We start from the raw sequence: 17,114 nt of genomic DNA, 5'->3' as shown, positions 1-17,114 counted from the left end.
CCTAAGAGGAAATTAGATTATTCAAAACATCAGCAACTATTTAGAAAAACAAATCTAGAAATTGGAAGTACATTCTAGGGGGTTTTCAGTTTTAAGAGTTCAATCAAATTGGGCTGTCCAATCCCCATTATTCTCCTATTGGAAAAAAAATTTTTTTGTGAAGTTCTAAAAGGCTCTAAATAATAATTTAAAGTGTCATGGGCCAGGGCCACCTGGGTGGCTCAGTCAGTTAAGTGTTCAAGTCTTGATTTCAACTCAGGTCATAATCTCACATTTCATGAGATCAGGCTCGGTGCTGCTTGGGATTCTCTCTCTCCCTCTTTTTCTGCCTCCCCACCACTTGCAATCACATACATTCTCTCTCTCAAAATAAATAAACTTAAAAAAAAATAAATTAAATGTCATGGGCCAACTGATTTACTGAAGTTAATTAAAAACTTAAACTGTAATTCTAGTCTTCCCCTAATCACCAATCAGTGTGTTTGCTGAATACGAACTACACAATACAAGGCATGCTATATGCTTCAGGGCTGTGTGGGTTAATATCTGGAACTGAGTAAGACGAATCAGGAAACTCCTCACTGAATACATTTCGAACAGAAATATATTCATTCACTTCTAGAGTACCCATTTATTCAACAATTTTTAGCACCAACTAAGCACAAAACATTGGATATACAGCGATGAACAAAACAGATTGGCACGGAGCAAGGGATAAAAGTCTACAAAACAAATAAATGGAATAATACTCATTAAAGAAAAGAGAGGCAGAAAGGACTCAGAAAGAACAGCAAAGAAATTTACGTGAATAATGTAAGAGCCCAGAGTAGAAACTTTCTTAAGAGCAATAACAGGATGGCACTAACGTGAAGAGAAACAATATACATTCCTCGCCATGCAGATTAAAAATACCTTTAAAGGTCACTTGTGCTCTGCTGTTTGATTCAGTAAAAGATGAGAAGATAGAGACTAATTAGAATTTATGTAATGGATAGAATAGTGAATTCAAACTATCTTTTAAATAGATACAAATAGATATCTTGAAATTATACGGTGAAACGCTGGAGAACAGGAAAAAAGACCCAAAAAGGAAAGGAAAGGTAAGAGGAAAAGAACATCAAATTAATTCAGTCTAACCCAAAACTGTACCTGTTTGTGGCAGCGCCCTGGACATTCGCGTTTTTATGACTTAACAAGCTAACTTCTCTTGTAACCTGCGAAAATGAAAGAAAAAAAGCAAATCTTTGTAAGGATACTAAAGAAAGAAGAAATATACACTTCTTTCCAGTAAAAACAGAAATAGCACTTTGCTTCAGTTCCAAAGGTCATCAGATCTGATTACCATAATGATATGGAAATATCAGTAACTCACTTAGTAAGTCCCATCGATACCCAAATTAATAATTCACAATTCTACTTCAACCGTATACCAATTTACCCCTTTACTAGACTGCTCTCCATTATTTAAGACATCATGGTATGTTGGTCAACATACACAGAATCCCAAAAGATTCGATGCCGGAGTTTTTTTAATTTACCTAGTAAAAATAAGAAACAATACTAAGCTGTGTATTTGGCTTCTTACTTTTTCCTGAACACAAGAGGAATGTTAGGAGGAAATTCTAATATATTTTTCCCAATGGGGGGCAGTTTTTTCCCTTAGCTTCATTGAGGTATCATTTAAATAGAGTCAAAAGCACAGATTTTTAATGTGTGGTTTGATGAATTTTGAAAAATATACACAAGGGCATAACCAACACCACAATCAACATGTGCAACAGTGTCACTACCGCTGTGATGTCCCCTTGAGGCTTCCAATGCGACCCCATCAAAAACCCTTACACATGGCAAACATTGAGCTGTTTGTTCTATAGCTTTTAAAAATTTTTTATGTTTATTTATTATTGAGTCAGAAACACGGCATGAGTGGGGGAGGGTCAGAGAGAGGGAGACACAGAATCCAAAGCAGGCTCCAGGCTCTGAGTTGTCAGCACAGAGCCCAATGCGGGGCTTGAACTCATGAACCGTGAGATCATGACTGAGCCGAAGCTGGACGCCTAACCAACTTAACCAACAGGTGCCCCTGTTGTATAGTTTTATACACGTGAATCATAACGCCTATCTTTTTAGTGGCTATCTCTTTAGAATAGCATGATGTTTTTCAGATTCACCCATGATGTTCATGTATCACCAATTCATCCCTTTGTATGTGCCAAGTAGCATTCCACTGTATGGATAGACCACAATTTGTTTGCCTATTTAGTTGCTGATGGGTATTTGGGTTGTTTCTAGTTTTTAGCTATTTCAAATAATGCTGCTAGGAACATTCACATACTCATAACCTGTGTGAACCTAAGTTTTCCTTTCTCTTGGGTACATAGCTCAGAGTGGATCTGCGTGGTCATGTAGGAAGTGTATATTTACTACATTGTCAACTGCTTCCTCAAGTGCTTGTAACATTTTCTATTCTTACCAGCAATGTGCCCTGCAGGAGCTCCGTCACTGCCAACACACGGATGGTAGGTTTTTAATACCGGCCATTTCAGCGAACATGTTTTGTGGCGCACACGTGACGCTGGCTGTAGACTTTTTTCATTGATGCCCTTTATTAGCTGAAGCAGGTCCACTCAATTTCTAGTTTCCTGTGAGCATTTACCATGAACGGGTGTTGGTTTCTGTGAAATGCCTTTTCCATACGAACTGAGACAATTTTACTTACTTTTTAATATGGTCAACTACAGCAGCTTTTAAATTGTAAACCAATGGTTTTCCTGAGATAAACCTTTACCTGGTCTTTTTGTTAAGGATTTTTTAGTCCATGCACAAAAAGGGTATTAATCTATAGTTCCTTGTCATGTGACATCTTTTTCTGGTTTTGGTATTAGGGCAATACTAGGATCCTTAAGTGAACTGGGAAGTGCTCCCTCCTTTTCTATTTTCTGGAAGAGTTTGTGTGGAACTGTTATTTCTCCCTTAAATGTTCAGGAGATTTCCATAATGAAGGCATCTGCCCTGGATTTTTCTTCACGGGAAAGTTTTTAACTATGACATCTTTTTATTTCAAGTTATTTTTCTCTTCTTCAAGCCAAGAAAAGCCCCAAAGTGTAAATGCTATGTGAGGTAATGACTGCCACTGCTAACACAACATGTAGCTTATGCTCTTCATGTGTAGGCACTCACTCCCCCGTCTTTTACCTTTCCTTTCCTTGTAACTACCATGATCCTTTCTTAAACATAATTCAACTGAGGCTTGGAGAAACTAACTTGCCAAATCACAGCACTAGTATGTGGCAGACTGGAAATGGGATTCAAACTCAAGTTTGTCTGATTCTAGAGCCTGTATCATCATATTTTATATTTACTTTTATATGCAAATATTATGCTTTATGTTTATACTAGGGGGAGAGGATAGATAACCAAAGCATGAACATCATTCCTCAAATCTTCCTAGGTTCTCTTCCAGGGACAGATCAAGTGCATCTTTTTGACAACAGGATATCCTGAAATCCTAGCTGATGACATGATTTGGTGAGATGGGCTTCTGTCCTGATTTTCGTAGGGAGGGTAAGAGTGACAGGGAGCACCAAGGAAATGCTTTGACAGCATGAATGCCATGAACTTCAGGGGGGGCAGGTCCCTCCCCACTGCCTCACAGCCAACTGCTTCTCTTTGTAACTGTCCCTCCTGTGACATGCAACTCTGCCGAACCGAGGTCAGATGGGTGGTGGGTAGTAGCAGACTGCAAAAGACCTGAATCCACAGACTACGTGCCGACAAGAATCTCAAAATCATTAGATTTTCTGGCCATAAAAGTGGCAAAGATTAGGAATGCACTTTCATAGGAATTTGACTTTTAAAAAAAAAAAAAGTTTTTTTTTGTAATATTTTTTTAAAGTTTATTTATTTTTAGCTGTTTATTTTTGAGAGGCACAGAGAGAGAAACAGAGCACAAGCAGGGGAGGGGCAGAGAGAGAAAGAGGGAGACACAGAATCAGAAGCAGGGTCCAGGTTCTGAGCAGTCAGCACAGAGCCTGACATGGAGCTCGAACCCACGAACCATGAGATCATGACCTGAGCTGAAGTCGAACGTTCAACCGACTGAGCCACCCAGGCGCCTCTATTTATTTATGAGACGGAGCAAGTACATTCATGTACTTGATGTTCTTCAGCGTTCTCAGCTGCGAGTCTCATGCTCTTTTTCCCTTCTTCAGGACTATCCCCGTGAAAGGCAGCTTACCTTATGCACTGCTTCTACCTGAGCTTTCAAAATGTTACTCTTCAAGTCAGGAGGCACTTTCCTGGCATTCAATCCTGGGCTCTCGATGACATTATTAAGACATTTCTCAGTCAACTTCACCACCTCCTCCTAGATATTAAAAATACATTGTCAGCAACTCTGGTGGGCTCGAGTTACATGGAAATAGGAAAGGGGCTGATGAAAGCTCACATTCAAACAACCAGGATGTCATGGGTCTTAACCCATCCTGTCCTATTCCAGAAATAGTCACCTCCCACAAGCAGTTCCACTAAGGCTCCATAGTCACACACATGACATATGAATTGCCAGAGATCTCTGGAAATTATCTAGCCCAACTGGAGAACTGACTACATCTTCCAGGACAGGTGCCTGAGTTAATAAATCACACATGGAGGACATGTGCCATTTGCTGTCATGAACTTCCACCGGACTTTTGAGCAGGCCCTACACGTGCTAATCCCTATAATTCTGAAGCTGTCACCAGGCAGATGATTTTGCTTGGGATTATGTTATAAAATCACCGTCACTCTCAGGTACAGACTGAATGAAAATGACAGAATAAGGCACAAGTCCAGACAGTGAAGATCTTAATATAAACATTATAAAGAAACCATTATGTAAAGAAACAAATGAAAGGAAGCAAATTAAGAAGTTTCAATTATCCGTACCATAACTGATACTTACAATGAATGACTGCAACAACAATTATCATTATTATTACATGCCTGCTATTTAAGGTTGGTCTAAATGACAAACTCACTCTAAACATTTTCTTAGTCTCGCAGGCAGCTTCTGCCACGTATGAGATTATATACTACACCATTCTTTCAGCCTGGGAAAAATTTAATTAATGTGCTTATTCTGATTTGGTGTTTTTCAGTGTGGTTTCCACACATCTGCCTCTGGATGGGCTCCTAAAATCCAAATGTTTCACAAGCTCCCCTATGTGATTCTAACACATATTAAAGTCTGAGAATCACTATTCTGGACTAAATTCTATGTCTGTGACTGCCTAGTCTTCAGAATGACTCCTATTAATTGCAGGAAGTCCTTATGTCCTTTTTCAGTCATGACTAGCTCACGCTGATGGTCCAGCAATCCCACTTCAGGGTAAATACCCCAAGGAAACAAAGTCACTTTCGTGAGTGGGTATCTCCCTCCCGTGTTCACTGCAGTATCAGGCATAGCAGCCAAGGTACGGAACAACCGCAGCATCCACTGACGGATGAGTAAGTAGAAATGTGGTGAGTGCATGTACATATATGAAATATTAGTTACACTTAAGAGAAATCTTAGCATAACAAACATAGTACTATTGTAGTAACTCTGTATGGTGACAGATAGTAACTACAACTTATAGTGAGCATTTTATAATGTTTGTGGAATCATTATGTTATACATTTGAAACTAATATAAAACTGCACGTCAGCTATACTTCAGTTTAAAACAAGAAGGAAATCTCAGCAATTGCAAAGACACGGATGAAGGTGGAGGGCATTAACGCTAAGTGAAACAAGTCAGAGAATGACACATATTGCATGGTTTTACTTATGTGTGGACTGTGAACAAACAAAAACGTCCAACTCCGAAGTAGAGTAGAATGGTGGTGGTGAGGGGCTTAGGGGTGGGAAATAGTTAAAGCTTGATAAAAAGGTACAAACTTTCAGTTAAAAAATGAATTAAATTCTGAGAATCTAATGTATCGCATGGTGACTACAGCTAATTATAGTGTTCTGAATACTGGGAATACACTAATTAAAAACTGTCATCAAAAACCAAAACCAAACAAAAAGGTACATATGTTAGGTGATGGATATATTGATTCAATTGTAGACATCATTCCACAACATACATGTGTATGAAATCATCACACTGTACTCCTTAAATATATTACAATTTCATTTGTCAATTATGTCTTAATAGTGGGAAAAATCATGGCTAATTCAAAAACTTGGACATTTTCCTTTCAGAGTCAATTATGTTGCAGACTTGAGATTACTCGTTAATTATTTACATTTGCACACTGTAGGATTCTCAGAGCAACCTGCCTATACCGCAAACAACAAAAATTCACCACACATGTCACAAGTCAAAGTATGAATTGTTGCTACTTCTCAATTTTTGCAAAAGTATAAAGGCTTTCAAATGGCCTGTACTCTGACCTACCACTTCCTCCCAAAGAAAGTAATCAGATGAGTGGAGATATTTACTTATAAGACTGTTTGTCACAGCACTGATGACGACAGTGAAAGTTAACAATAACCTAAATGTCCAACAGGAAACTGAGTAAACACAACGGTGACTTAGGCATGCAGTTGAATTACTGTCTGTTATATGTCACTAAAATAAAGATGTTTACAATTGATTAGTTTTATTTTTTTAATAATAGTTTATTGTCAAATTAGTCTCCATATAACACCCAGTGCTTCTCCCCACAAGTGCCCCCCACCATGACCATCATCCCCTCCCCCCCTTCCCCTCCCCCCTCAGTCCACGGTTTGTCTCCAGTAAGGGAGACTACAATCGATTAGTTTTAAAATGCAATGTAACTGTACTTTTATTTTTAAAAATAACATGGGGTGCCTGGGTGGCTCAGTTGGTTAAGCGTCTGACTTCGGCTCAGGTCATGATCTCACAGTTTGTGGGTTCAAGCCCCGCATCGGGCTCTGTGCTGACAGCTAGCTCAGAGCCTGGAGCTTGTCTTCAGATCCTGTGTCACCCTCTCTCTCTCTGTCTGTCCCCTGCTCATGCTGTCTCAAAAATAAATAAAACATTAAAAAAAATTTTTTTTAAGTACATCACCTTTAAATGTGTGGAAATATTTATCTTAAAAAATGCTAACTGTAGTGATCTCTTAGTAGTAAATAATGGAAGATTTAAAATTTCCTGCTTTAAAAAATCTGCATCTTGTACAATTATGTATGACATAAAATATAAAACAATTACCGATATATATACAAGTTGAGTGTAACAGCTTTAAAACATTTTCATGTCAAGGCGCCTGGGTGGCTCAGTTGGTTGAGCATCCGGCTTCAGCTCAGGTCATGATCTCACGGTTTGTGGGTTCGAGCCCCGTGTCAGGCTGTGTGCTGACAGCTAGCTTAGGGCTCAGAGCCTGTTTCAGATTCTGTGTCTCCCTCTCTCTCTGACCCTCCCCTGCTCACGCTGTCTCTCTCTCTCTCTCTCAAAAATAAGTAAAACATTAATAAATTAAAAATAAAACCATTTTCACTTTATTGTATTACAGCACGTAATTCCAGCAGCCAGTGATCATGCCACCGATATAGCCGGTGTTGGATGGCCACACGTGACATACAGATAACCAAAAGAACTGAGAAGACACCTGACTGCTAAGCGCCCCGCGCCAGCCCGGACCTGAAAGGACTGTGGGAGGTGCGCCTCTGCCACCGGGGGTCCTGGCTGTACAGTCCGCGGGGAGCACCGCTTATGGAAGAGGCGGAAATCGGTGCAACGTCTGCCTGAGTTCTCAGTTGGAATGCCACCATATGCAGACTCCAAACCACCCTTAAAACCATCTTGGTGGGGCACCTGGACCCAGGCTCAGTCGGTTAAGCCTCCGACTTCAGCTCAGGTCAGATCTCACGTTCGTGGGTTCGAGCCCCGCGTCGGGCTCTGTGCTGACAGCTAGCTCAGAGCCTGGAGCCTGCTTCGGATTCTGTGTCTCCCTCTCTCTCTATCCCTCCTCTGCTCATGCTCTCTCTCTCTCCCAAAATTAATAAATGTTAAAATTTTTTTTTAATTTTTAATATTTTTTTTTTTGATACAGAGACAGAGCTCATGCTCTCTCCCAAAATTAATAAATGTTAAAAATTTTTTTTTAATTTTTTTTAATATTTTATTTTTTTTTTGATACAGAGAGAGACAGAGCATGAGAAGGGGAGGGGCAGAGAAAGAGGGAGACACAGAATCCGAAGCAGGCTCCAGGCTCTGAGCTAGCTGTCAGCACAGAGCCCGACGCGGGGTTCGAACCCACGAACGTGAGATCTGACCTGAGCTGAAGTCGGAGGCTTAACCGACTGAGCCACCCAGGCGCCCCCCAAAAAATTTTTAATTAAAAAAATAATCTGCTACCTGCACCAACAATATTAATATAACATTAGTAACTATTCTTCAAGCTGAAAAAGTCAAGGCAGTGAAGGGTAACAGAATATGTCTCCCCAAAATATGCCACTATGGCATAAAAATTATCTTGAGCTGAACCAACTGAGAAGAAGCAGAGACAAGAAAAGCTCTCCACTCTCCCCCTATTTGCCTAAAAGCACAACGTAAATTTACCACGGTGTCCCTCTTCCCCTCCTCCCCACTCTTCCAAGGACAAAGATTAATCCCTGGAGACTTCAGACCCGTCTCAATGAAAAGCAAGGAATTAAATCTGCGTAACAACCTTACTCTTATTTACCACACTTTTCCTTAGGACCTTCTCATAACTGGCTTCACCCCATCTTTCAACTCTAGCTGAAGATGGTATGTATTCAAGCAGGAATTCTAAGCTGTCTCTGAGAGTTATGCATTTTCCCCTGGCTTAAGAAACTTGTTTTTCTCATGTTAATCACTCTTTTGTGACAGGGATCTCAGCCAAGAACTCAAGAGGGTAGAGGGAAAATTATTTGCCAAGTAGGAAATATTGCCTTTGCATTCATAAAAAGTATAATTTCTATTTACTAATTACACGATATGCAACAGCTCGCTGATTTCAGGAGACGTATGGCCTCTGCACAGCTGATGTTTGAAGACCGCCTCCATTTCCAAAAGGAAGTTAGACATATTATCATCCCTTCTGTGTCCGACTTGGGAGCCGATATAAAGAAAGTAACTACTTGTAACTTGAGGGTTGATGAGGGTGGGAGGTTGGGAGGGTGGGGAAAATAGGAGATGGGCACTGAGGAGGGCAGTGTTGGGATGAGCACTGGGTGTCGTAAGTAACTGATGAATCACGGGAATCTACTCGTGAAGCTAAGACTACACTGTATACACTATATGTTAGCTAATGGGACAATAAATTATTATAAAAAAGGAAGGAAGGAAGGGAAGGAGGGAGGGAGGAATGTAACTACATGTAGAAGCAACTGAAATGGTGTCACTTATGTCAAGGATAAAAATGGAGATGATCGACATAGGTGCATAAAGCAAACCTTCCAAGAACGTACAGTTCTTGGAAAAAAAAAAAAGAATTTAGCAGTTCTCAGAAATCAGCGGAGAACACCAGACAGCTTCTAAATGCCAAGCTTGTTCACACTCTCTGGATTTCCCTGTTCCCCTGAGTCAGCTATCTTGATCCAAGTAAGAAAGAGGACCACTAAGCAACCAGTCAGCTGGGAGGGGGAAAATACTTCCATATTTATCCCATAAAGAACGCAGTGTCTCAGTACTTTAGGACTCATCACTCCTGCAGCCCTGAGGTTCCTGGCTTGCAGGGTGCAACCCTTACGATAAACTCATTTTTCTACTTTGTTTTATTTAGTGTGCCAAATTTGGCTTTTGAGATAGTTCTTGGTTATACCCTTTTAAAGTCTGGATACAAGCAAATCAAAAGGGTAAAGATGACAGATTATTCCAAATCGTATCCGGCGGCAACCTGTTGCCAGATGAAATTCCTAACTATCCAGAGAGAGGTCAGCAAAGTACAACTCACAGGTCCGATCTAGCCCACCACCTGCTTTTGTGAATAAAATTTCCTGTAACACAGGCATGCTCGTTCCTAGGAAGCCGCTTTCATGCTGCAATGCCAGAGGAGCCGCAGAGCTACCCTGCGTGGTTGGCAAGACTGCAGTGTGTACTATCTGACCCTTCGTGGAAATAACCTGCCGGCTTCTAGACAACAGAACACAGTCATCATGCCCACTTTTAATTCTTTCCCCAAAAAAGACTAGTCGCTAGAGGCCATGCAGGTCTTAATTAGGCCACCTGTCCCCACCAATAAGTGCAGCTTAACTTCTGCTACTGGAAGCATTTTTTGGAAAGACTTTATTTTTAAGTAATCTCTATACCTGACATGGGGCTCAAATTCACAACTCTGAGATCAAGAGTTGCACATTCCACCGACTGGGCCAGTCAGGCATCCCACTTTAAGTACCTTTTTGACTGCTGATTGAAGAACAAGAAAAAATCATTTCCGAAAATGAAATCTGGAGAGAAATAAAATCTTGGAATTGCCTCAGGTACTGAAGAGGAAGGTAACTTGAAAAATCTACAGATCCTGACACAGCATAAGCCCTAAAGGATTTCAAACATGCAGATCAAGCACAAAAACTGTGAATAAATTTCTAAAAGGAGGGACAATAAGGGAGGAACCCCAACAATGACAGTCACAGCATCAAGGTTGGACAGAATTGGTCCCTCCAACCAACAAGGGAGTCCATACTGTGGTTAATTTACCTTTGCCTGAGGCACTTCCCACCGCTTTCCTGGGTGTCCCATGCAATTTGGAAATTACTGTTACGAAATCTTTGTTTCTTTTTGGTTCAAGGTTTTATTTTTAAGTAACTTCTACACCCAATGTGGGGCTTGAACTCAATCCCGATATCGAGAGTCACACGCACCACTGAATGAGCCTGCCAGGTTCCATGTGTCAGGGTGAAACCTGCACACCTCTTACATACTCACCGACCTTGCCTCTGCTGGGAGGCTGTTAAAAACCAGGTTGCACTAGTGCCTCCTTCACAGAACACCTCTTCAGATACCTACACTGCTATTTCCCGAGACTACTGACCCTTAGTTATACCTTGGCTTCAAGAGCTTTCACCATTTAGCTCCTTCTCTTCTCAAACTGCTTTAGTTTCCTAAATCATTTTCGAAGAGCGGTACCCAGAAATGACTATAATGATACTATATTTGGACCTCCCTTTTTAAACGCTTTCAGTTAATTCAACATAGACGTTCTGTCCATCACACTTCAAACCACATTTATATATTCTTAAAACATTACATTACCCAGGCTTGTCTTATATTCTACCTGTCTATCCCGATCCTGTATTTGTCAGACTTACAATATATATTCTTAAGTCCAGCCCATCATCCCAGTTGTTGGGTTTCATGAATCCTGAGACTGCCTTTCTGAAACTGTATTTCCTAGCTGTTCTCATCTGAAAATTCCACAGGAGATCTGCGATAGGAAGGGGTCACTGGAGAAAGCCATTTGTAATACTTGTTTGGGGATCGGTGGGAAAGACCTAATAAGGTTCCTGACAGCCAAGACTTTGTCACTCTTCTGTGGATTTCACACAGTATTTCAGTAGTTTGTCTTACAATAAACACATTGGTAGAACTGAATCAGTACATCAGGAGGTCAAGGGAGTGCATCAGTCCTGGGTAAGGTAGATCACCCACGGCATGAGAGCCCTCTAGAATGGAGTCTCAGGACATGAGTTTGAAGTCAACTCTCCTGCCAGCAGTGCCGGGCTGAGCCTAACATTCTGTCGCTGGCTCACAGCTTCTCACTCACAATTCTTAGAGCTCATCATCCAAAACTGATACTTTGCTTTAGAACAATGTGTTTTATTTACAGGTTTTTCATTCTAAGATTACTTTAATTAGTAAAACTGACATTAAGATTACTTTGCATATCCTAAGCAAACATAACCACTGATGGTAAAGGTAGAGAAATCAGAGTGGTCTAAAAATGTTATCATATAAATAAAACATGAATCAAATTTTTATACGGCACTCTAGTTGTAAAGAGGTAAGTTAAGGTACTCTCTTATTTCTTAGTACAACACTGAGTTCTTTCTTGTTATTCCTGCCTGGCATTGAATAAGCTCTCACTAAATATCAGTTGTTATTTTTTCTAGCTGTGTGAACCCCAGAATGTTCCTTTAAGACCACTGTCCTTTACCTAACCCACTCTTACACCCCCTTTCCTACCCTGAACCCACACTCCTCCTCACTTTTCAAGGCTAATTCAACAGATTCTCTGCTTTGGAGGCTCGGTGATATTATAAAAAGATACGCAGGGAACTTTACAAAACAAACACATTGCTATTCCATGGATTTGCATGAATCCCTTCCAGTGTAACCACCATTCCTGTTCCCCAACCCCGCGCCCAGCGAGATTCATCATTCTCCTTCAGGTTCATTCTAGTCCTTCATTAAATTCTTCTCAAATTGCTAACTATCTAAAGCTTTCAATGAACCATTCTGTCTCTGACCCTGCATTCCCCTACCTGTAGAGATAATAAGAACAATGGACAACATGAAAGCAAACAGACGGATATAACTTAAAAATACTGAGGGGTCAAAAAAATGAAAGCCTTTCTGGAATTTAATCAGCTTCTAAAAGACATTTCTAAGCAAAAACATATTAGAGAAAGGAAAAAGGAAACACAATGTGGATTCAAAAAAACAGCTTGAACAATGACAAGAAAGAAGAAAGTCACTCTCTCTGTTACACTGGTCTCGGAAGAAATTCCAGTTAGCGCTCCAAGGATGAGAGAACACTACACATCAGCTGGTGCCCTTTCCCCTTTAAAGCCAAAACAAAACTCATTCAACAGATCCTTGTTCTCTGTTGCTTATATATAGGGGTAAGAGGGTCTCCAGATTGTTATCTAAAATTTACTCTTCCATTCAGTAGGGACATGAATTATTTTTACCTCATTTATTTTTAATTATCTCTAAAAGTTACTTAAGAAAATTACACTCAAACAATGAAGTAAAGTTTAATTGATTAAACTGGCCTGCCCCCTCCCACCTCACGTCTAAAACCCAAGGGCACAGGGTAGTCAAAGTTATGAAGGACTTCAGGTTCCATTGTGTTCCTTGTATATAAGATGGAGCAGCCCACCTGAACAGACCCGTTGGTAATTCTGAAAGGCTTTCAGCACGTTCTTCAGCTACATCTCAGTCCACTGAATAGAATCAGAAAAAGGATGGGCAGAATCAAAAGAACAAGTGTAAAGCAAGCACAACACTTTGCATGTGTGTTTAAAAACACTCAGGAGATGGGGCGCCTGGATGGCTCAGTTGGTTGAGCATCCAGCTTCAGCTCAGGCCATGATCTCACGGTTCGTGAGTTCGAACCCCACGTCGGGCTCTGTGCTGACAGCTCAGAGCCTGGAGCCTGCTTCCTATTCTGTGTCTCCCTCTCTCTCTGACCCTCCCCTGCTCGCACTGTCTCTGTCTCTCAAAAATAAATAAAAAACATAAAAAATTTTTTAAAAACACTCAGGAGTTGACTTTACAGGTCCTATCACTCACTGCCCAAGTCCCTTCCTTTTTTCCAGAACATGCACAAATTGTGCTTTTTAAACAGACTGGTAGGAAGTCAGCACAGACACACTCCCCAGCAAAAGAGGAGAGAGAGTACGAGCTCTGGAACGCAGAGGTCCCCAGGGCGCCTGGAGGCGTGTATGGCACATGAAGGGGAGACCCGAGTACCTGGTTGTTGACGTTGATGTCGACACTGGGACGGGAGGACAGCAGCGGACTGTCTTCCAACTCAAGGTGTCTGAGCTTCTCTGAGGCATCTTTTAGTGCTGGAAAAAAATGGCGACATGGCCCCTTTAGTCTGCCAGGCTGTCCGAGCTGCACCAGGGGATACACTTGTTTCTTTCCCCAAACCCACTTACCAAAATTAAATGGAATCATCCAGATGACCACAGGATGAACATCCTTTCTTTCTATAACCAGGTAACTATTAATTTAAGAGCTCACCTAAACAGGAACGCAGTACTGTGTCTACACGGCTCCTAGAAAGCCACTAGATGCGGAATGTCAAGGGCGTGTGTGGTTGGAAGGCTCAGCGGTCAAAGCAGCCGAAGAAAAGGCAGAGATCACCTGTGACACGATCCTTCCATAACCACAACGCACGCTCCTCCTGCTGAACCTCAGCACTTTGCCTCGCCACTTTCCTTCCTCGGCCCTGACTATCCACTGCCTAAAATGACACATCTGTGAAGCAAACAGATGAAGGACACACATTTATTCATTCACTGATACAACATATTCTGTATGTTCCACCTAACTGGAAAACACATTACAGAGAAAGTTCTCTAACCACTGAAAAGATAATATATTAAATACAATTCAGCTTGGAACGAACTCTAAGTTAGCCACTCTGTAATCATCTTATTTTGCAGGGACTAATTTGGTATGAGTTTGAATTTTCACACGGTCACCTGCCAAAAAGAGCTGCTGACTGCCTAGTAATTTCTATTTAATTAAGTAGAAGGGAGGGAAAAACTGCAAAATCATTTTCTCCTGGTCAAAGTGCCCCTTAATTAACTCAGTAGATCCCTCCCATGGCTACACATTAGACCCAGATATGGAGCTTTTAAGAAATACTGATTCCCAGAGCTGATCCTAGAAATGATGATAACAGAATTTCCAGAGAGTTTTCCAGGACTGGCAGTTCTTAAAACCTGCCTGGTAATTATAATGTATAAAACTGAGAATCATGAATTCAACACTGATCTTCCCCAAATCTTCCAGTTTTGTTCATGTACTTTAATTGTCACCCCTTGGTTTTCTTAATGCTTCATTATGCAATACTGAATTTTAAACGTGATGATGTTGAGACCACAGACACTTTAGCTTATGCTGGTGACCCAATAACCCAAAAATCTGGGTTCAGGGGGGAGGGGTTCTGGTTGAAATAAAGCTTTCCTGTGTTACTTCTGTTTGGCTGAGGAACATCCTAAAATTACAGAATAAGGTGTTTTTAGAAAAGTTACCATGTAGAGCTACTTGCCTATGTGAAACAGGATTTAGATATTGTAGCCAAAAGAAAATACAGAATAAATTGGATACCAAGATTATAAAACCTTAATTCTTAATATCAAACACTAATTATTTTCACTGAATGACTCCAAACACCTTATAAATCTGAACAAAGTCTTATTAATGAAACCCCTATGCTACACAAGAATTTCTTCTGCCACAACTTCAACATCATTTAAGCTCTGTTTGAATACCTTCTGTAATGAGGGGCTCACTTCCTGTTAGGTATCTTGACATTTAAAAGTTGAGAAAAGCAGCACTCTTTCTGGATTATTTATTTTTGTGGGTCTGGGCAACAACAGTCTTCATTAATAACAAAATACTCCCTAGGAGCTAATGGAATGTCCAAACGCTTATTAAATCCTGTGTTACAGGAAATCTTTAAGGAAACTTTTTCCTCTTAATTTTCACTCAAGAAGCAAAGTAAGAAAAGCAAGTATGAAAATTCATGAATGTTTGGGGTGCCTGGGTAACTCAATCAGTTAAGCTGCTGACTTTGGCTCAGGTCATGATCCCACAGTTCACGAGTTCAAGCCCCATATAGGACTCTGTGCTGACAGCTCAGAGCTTGGAGCCTGCTTTGGATTCTGTGTATCTCTCTCTCTCTCTGGCCCTCCCCGGATTATGCTCTGTCTCTCTCCCTCCCTCTCTCTCAAAAATAAACAAACATTAAAAAAAAAAAAAAAAAAAAGAAAGAAAATTCATGAATGTTTAATGACCTATAAATAATACAAATGTTTAATTGTCCCAATTATGTGATCTTAACTATTTCAATGGACCCTTAAGCCAAAAAGAGGCAAGAAAGTATAACTATTCTTCATTAAATTTAAAAATTCAACTACTGCCCAAGATATTCTTGAAGGAACTGACTTAAATAGCTCATTTCAAAGGGAGGAAAAATAAAAGTTGTCCTTAATGTTACACAGAACATTTACTTACTCTCGCATTCCTCTTTAGGTTCCTCCAATCCAGTTTGCCCAGGGACTATGTTAACTTCATCTGGCACTTGGGGTGTTTCCTGAGCGTCAGGTGCCCCAATGAGATCACCCATGGATGTTGTTTCCATTAAGTCTGGACTATCTAGCAAATCAATATTCAGAGGCAAGCTATAAGGGTGAAAGAAAACTAATTTAGATCAAGAAATTTATCACAGATTTAAAACTAACAAAAATATTCAATGCAAAAAAATACATGTAAGAGGTCATATCCCGACTGGTTTAATTACCTGTCAAAACGTTCTGGGCAGACTTCTCTTCCAGCCAAAAACGGTGTAAAAGGGACTAGATTTAGCACCCCCCTCCCAATACCCCAAAATAACCGAAGGGGAAGAAAAACTATTTTTAAGGTATTTAGGCATCAGATAACACAGGAGATTTGGGAAACAAGAAGGTGAACTCTGATGGCCTTGAGAGAATTTCCATGCAGTGGCGTTGAGGTGAAATGGGACAGACCGTGGAGGACTCCCTAAGTTGAGAAGATGAGGCTCACACTAGGCCACAGTGCCTATTCCCACAGGCTGTAAAGATACATGAATTCACAGAACACTGAATATTCAGAAAGGTCTTGCCTCAGTAGTGGAGAACAATTAATCCAGACTGGGCATGGCAACAAACACACCTAAATCACAAAAGTAAGACCTGAAACAATCATATTGTTTCTAAGTAGCAATTGCATCCCAAAACAAAGTTCAAGATTTAGAGGAATGTAAAACTATCTAGCACCCAACAAAGCAAATTTCACAATAGCAGGGTGTCCACTGAAAGATAACCAGAAATGCAAAGAGGCAAAAAAAAAAAAGAAAAAAAAGAAAAAAAAAAGAGAGAGAGAGAAGAAAAAGAAAAAAAGATACTGCATATTTAACAGAATAATCAATCAATAGAAACTAATGTTAGAATTAGCAGAGAAAGACATTAAACCAGTTATTGTAACTGTATTCCATATGTTCACAAAGTTAAGCAGAGACCTAGAAAATATAAAAGACCCATAAAGCAAACTGAGGTGAAAAACATATTGAATAGGATTGAAAAAAGACTGGACATTAGAAAAGTTACTGAATTTGAAAGCGTAGCAACAGAAACTATACAAAGTGAAATACACAGAGAAAAAAGAATCTCCCCCAAAT

The 17,114-nt window shown here is 40.3% G+C and overlaps 1 protein-coding gene across 4 annotated transcripts in view; it reads right to left on the bottom strand.

Moving 5' to 3' along the window:
* EPB41L5 (erythrocyte membrane protein band 4.1 like 5) overlaps positions 1-17,114 on the bottom strand; it is a 122,989-nt gene that overhangs the window by 21,701 nt on the left and 84,174 nt on the right. For all 4 annotated transcript variants that reach the window (XR_003906706.1, XM_029934713.1, XM_029934714.1 and 1 more), the window contains 4 exons: positions 15,932-16,098; positions 13,652-13,749; positions 4,238-4,366; positions 1,150-1,214 (listed from right to left, as the gene is read on the bottom strand). Coding sequence is in view for 3 of the 4 variants with exons in the window: in XM_029934713.1 (XP_029790573.1) it covers positions 1,150-1,214; positions 4,238-4,366; positions 13,652-13,749; positions 15,932-16,098 (459 nt within the window). In the remaining variant the exon portion in view is untranslated. The remainder of the gene's footprint in view (positions 1-1,149; positions 1,215-4,237; positions 4,367-13,651; positions 13,750-15,931; positions 16,099-17,114) is intronic.

This window comes from Suricata suricatta, chromosome 3, assembly GCF_006229205.1.
Source record: "Suricata suricatta isolate VVHF042 chromosome 3, meerkat_22Aug2017_6uvM2_HiC, whole genome shotgun sequence".
Classification (NCBI taxonomy): domain Eukaryota; kingdom Metazoa; phylum Chordata; class Mammalia; order Carnivora; family Herpestidae; genus Suricata; species Suricata suricatta.
Note: the sequence above shows the minus strand (reverse complement) of the source record. Positions and strands in the feature narration are given on the sequence as shown.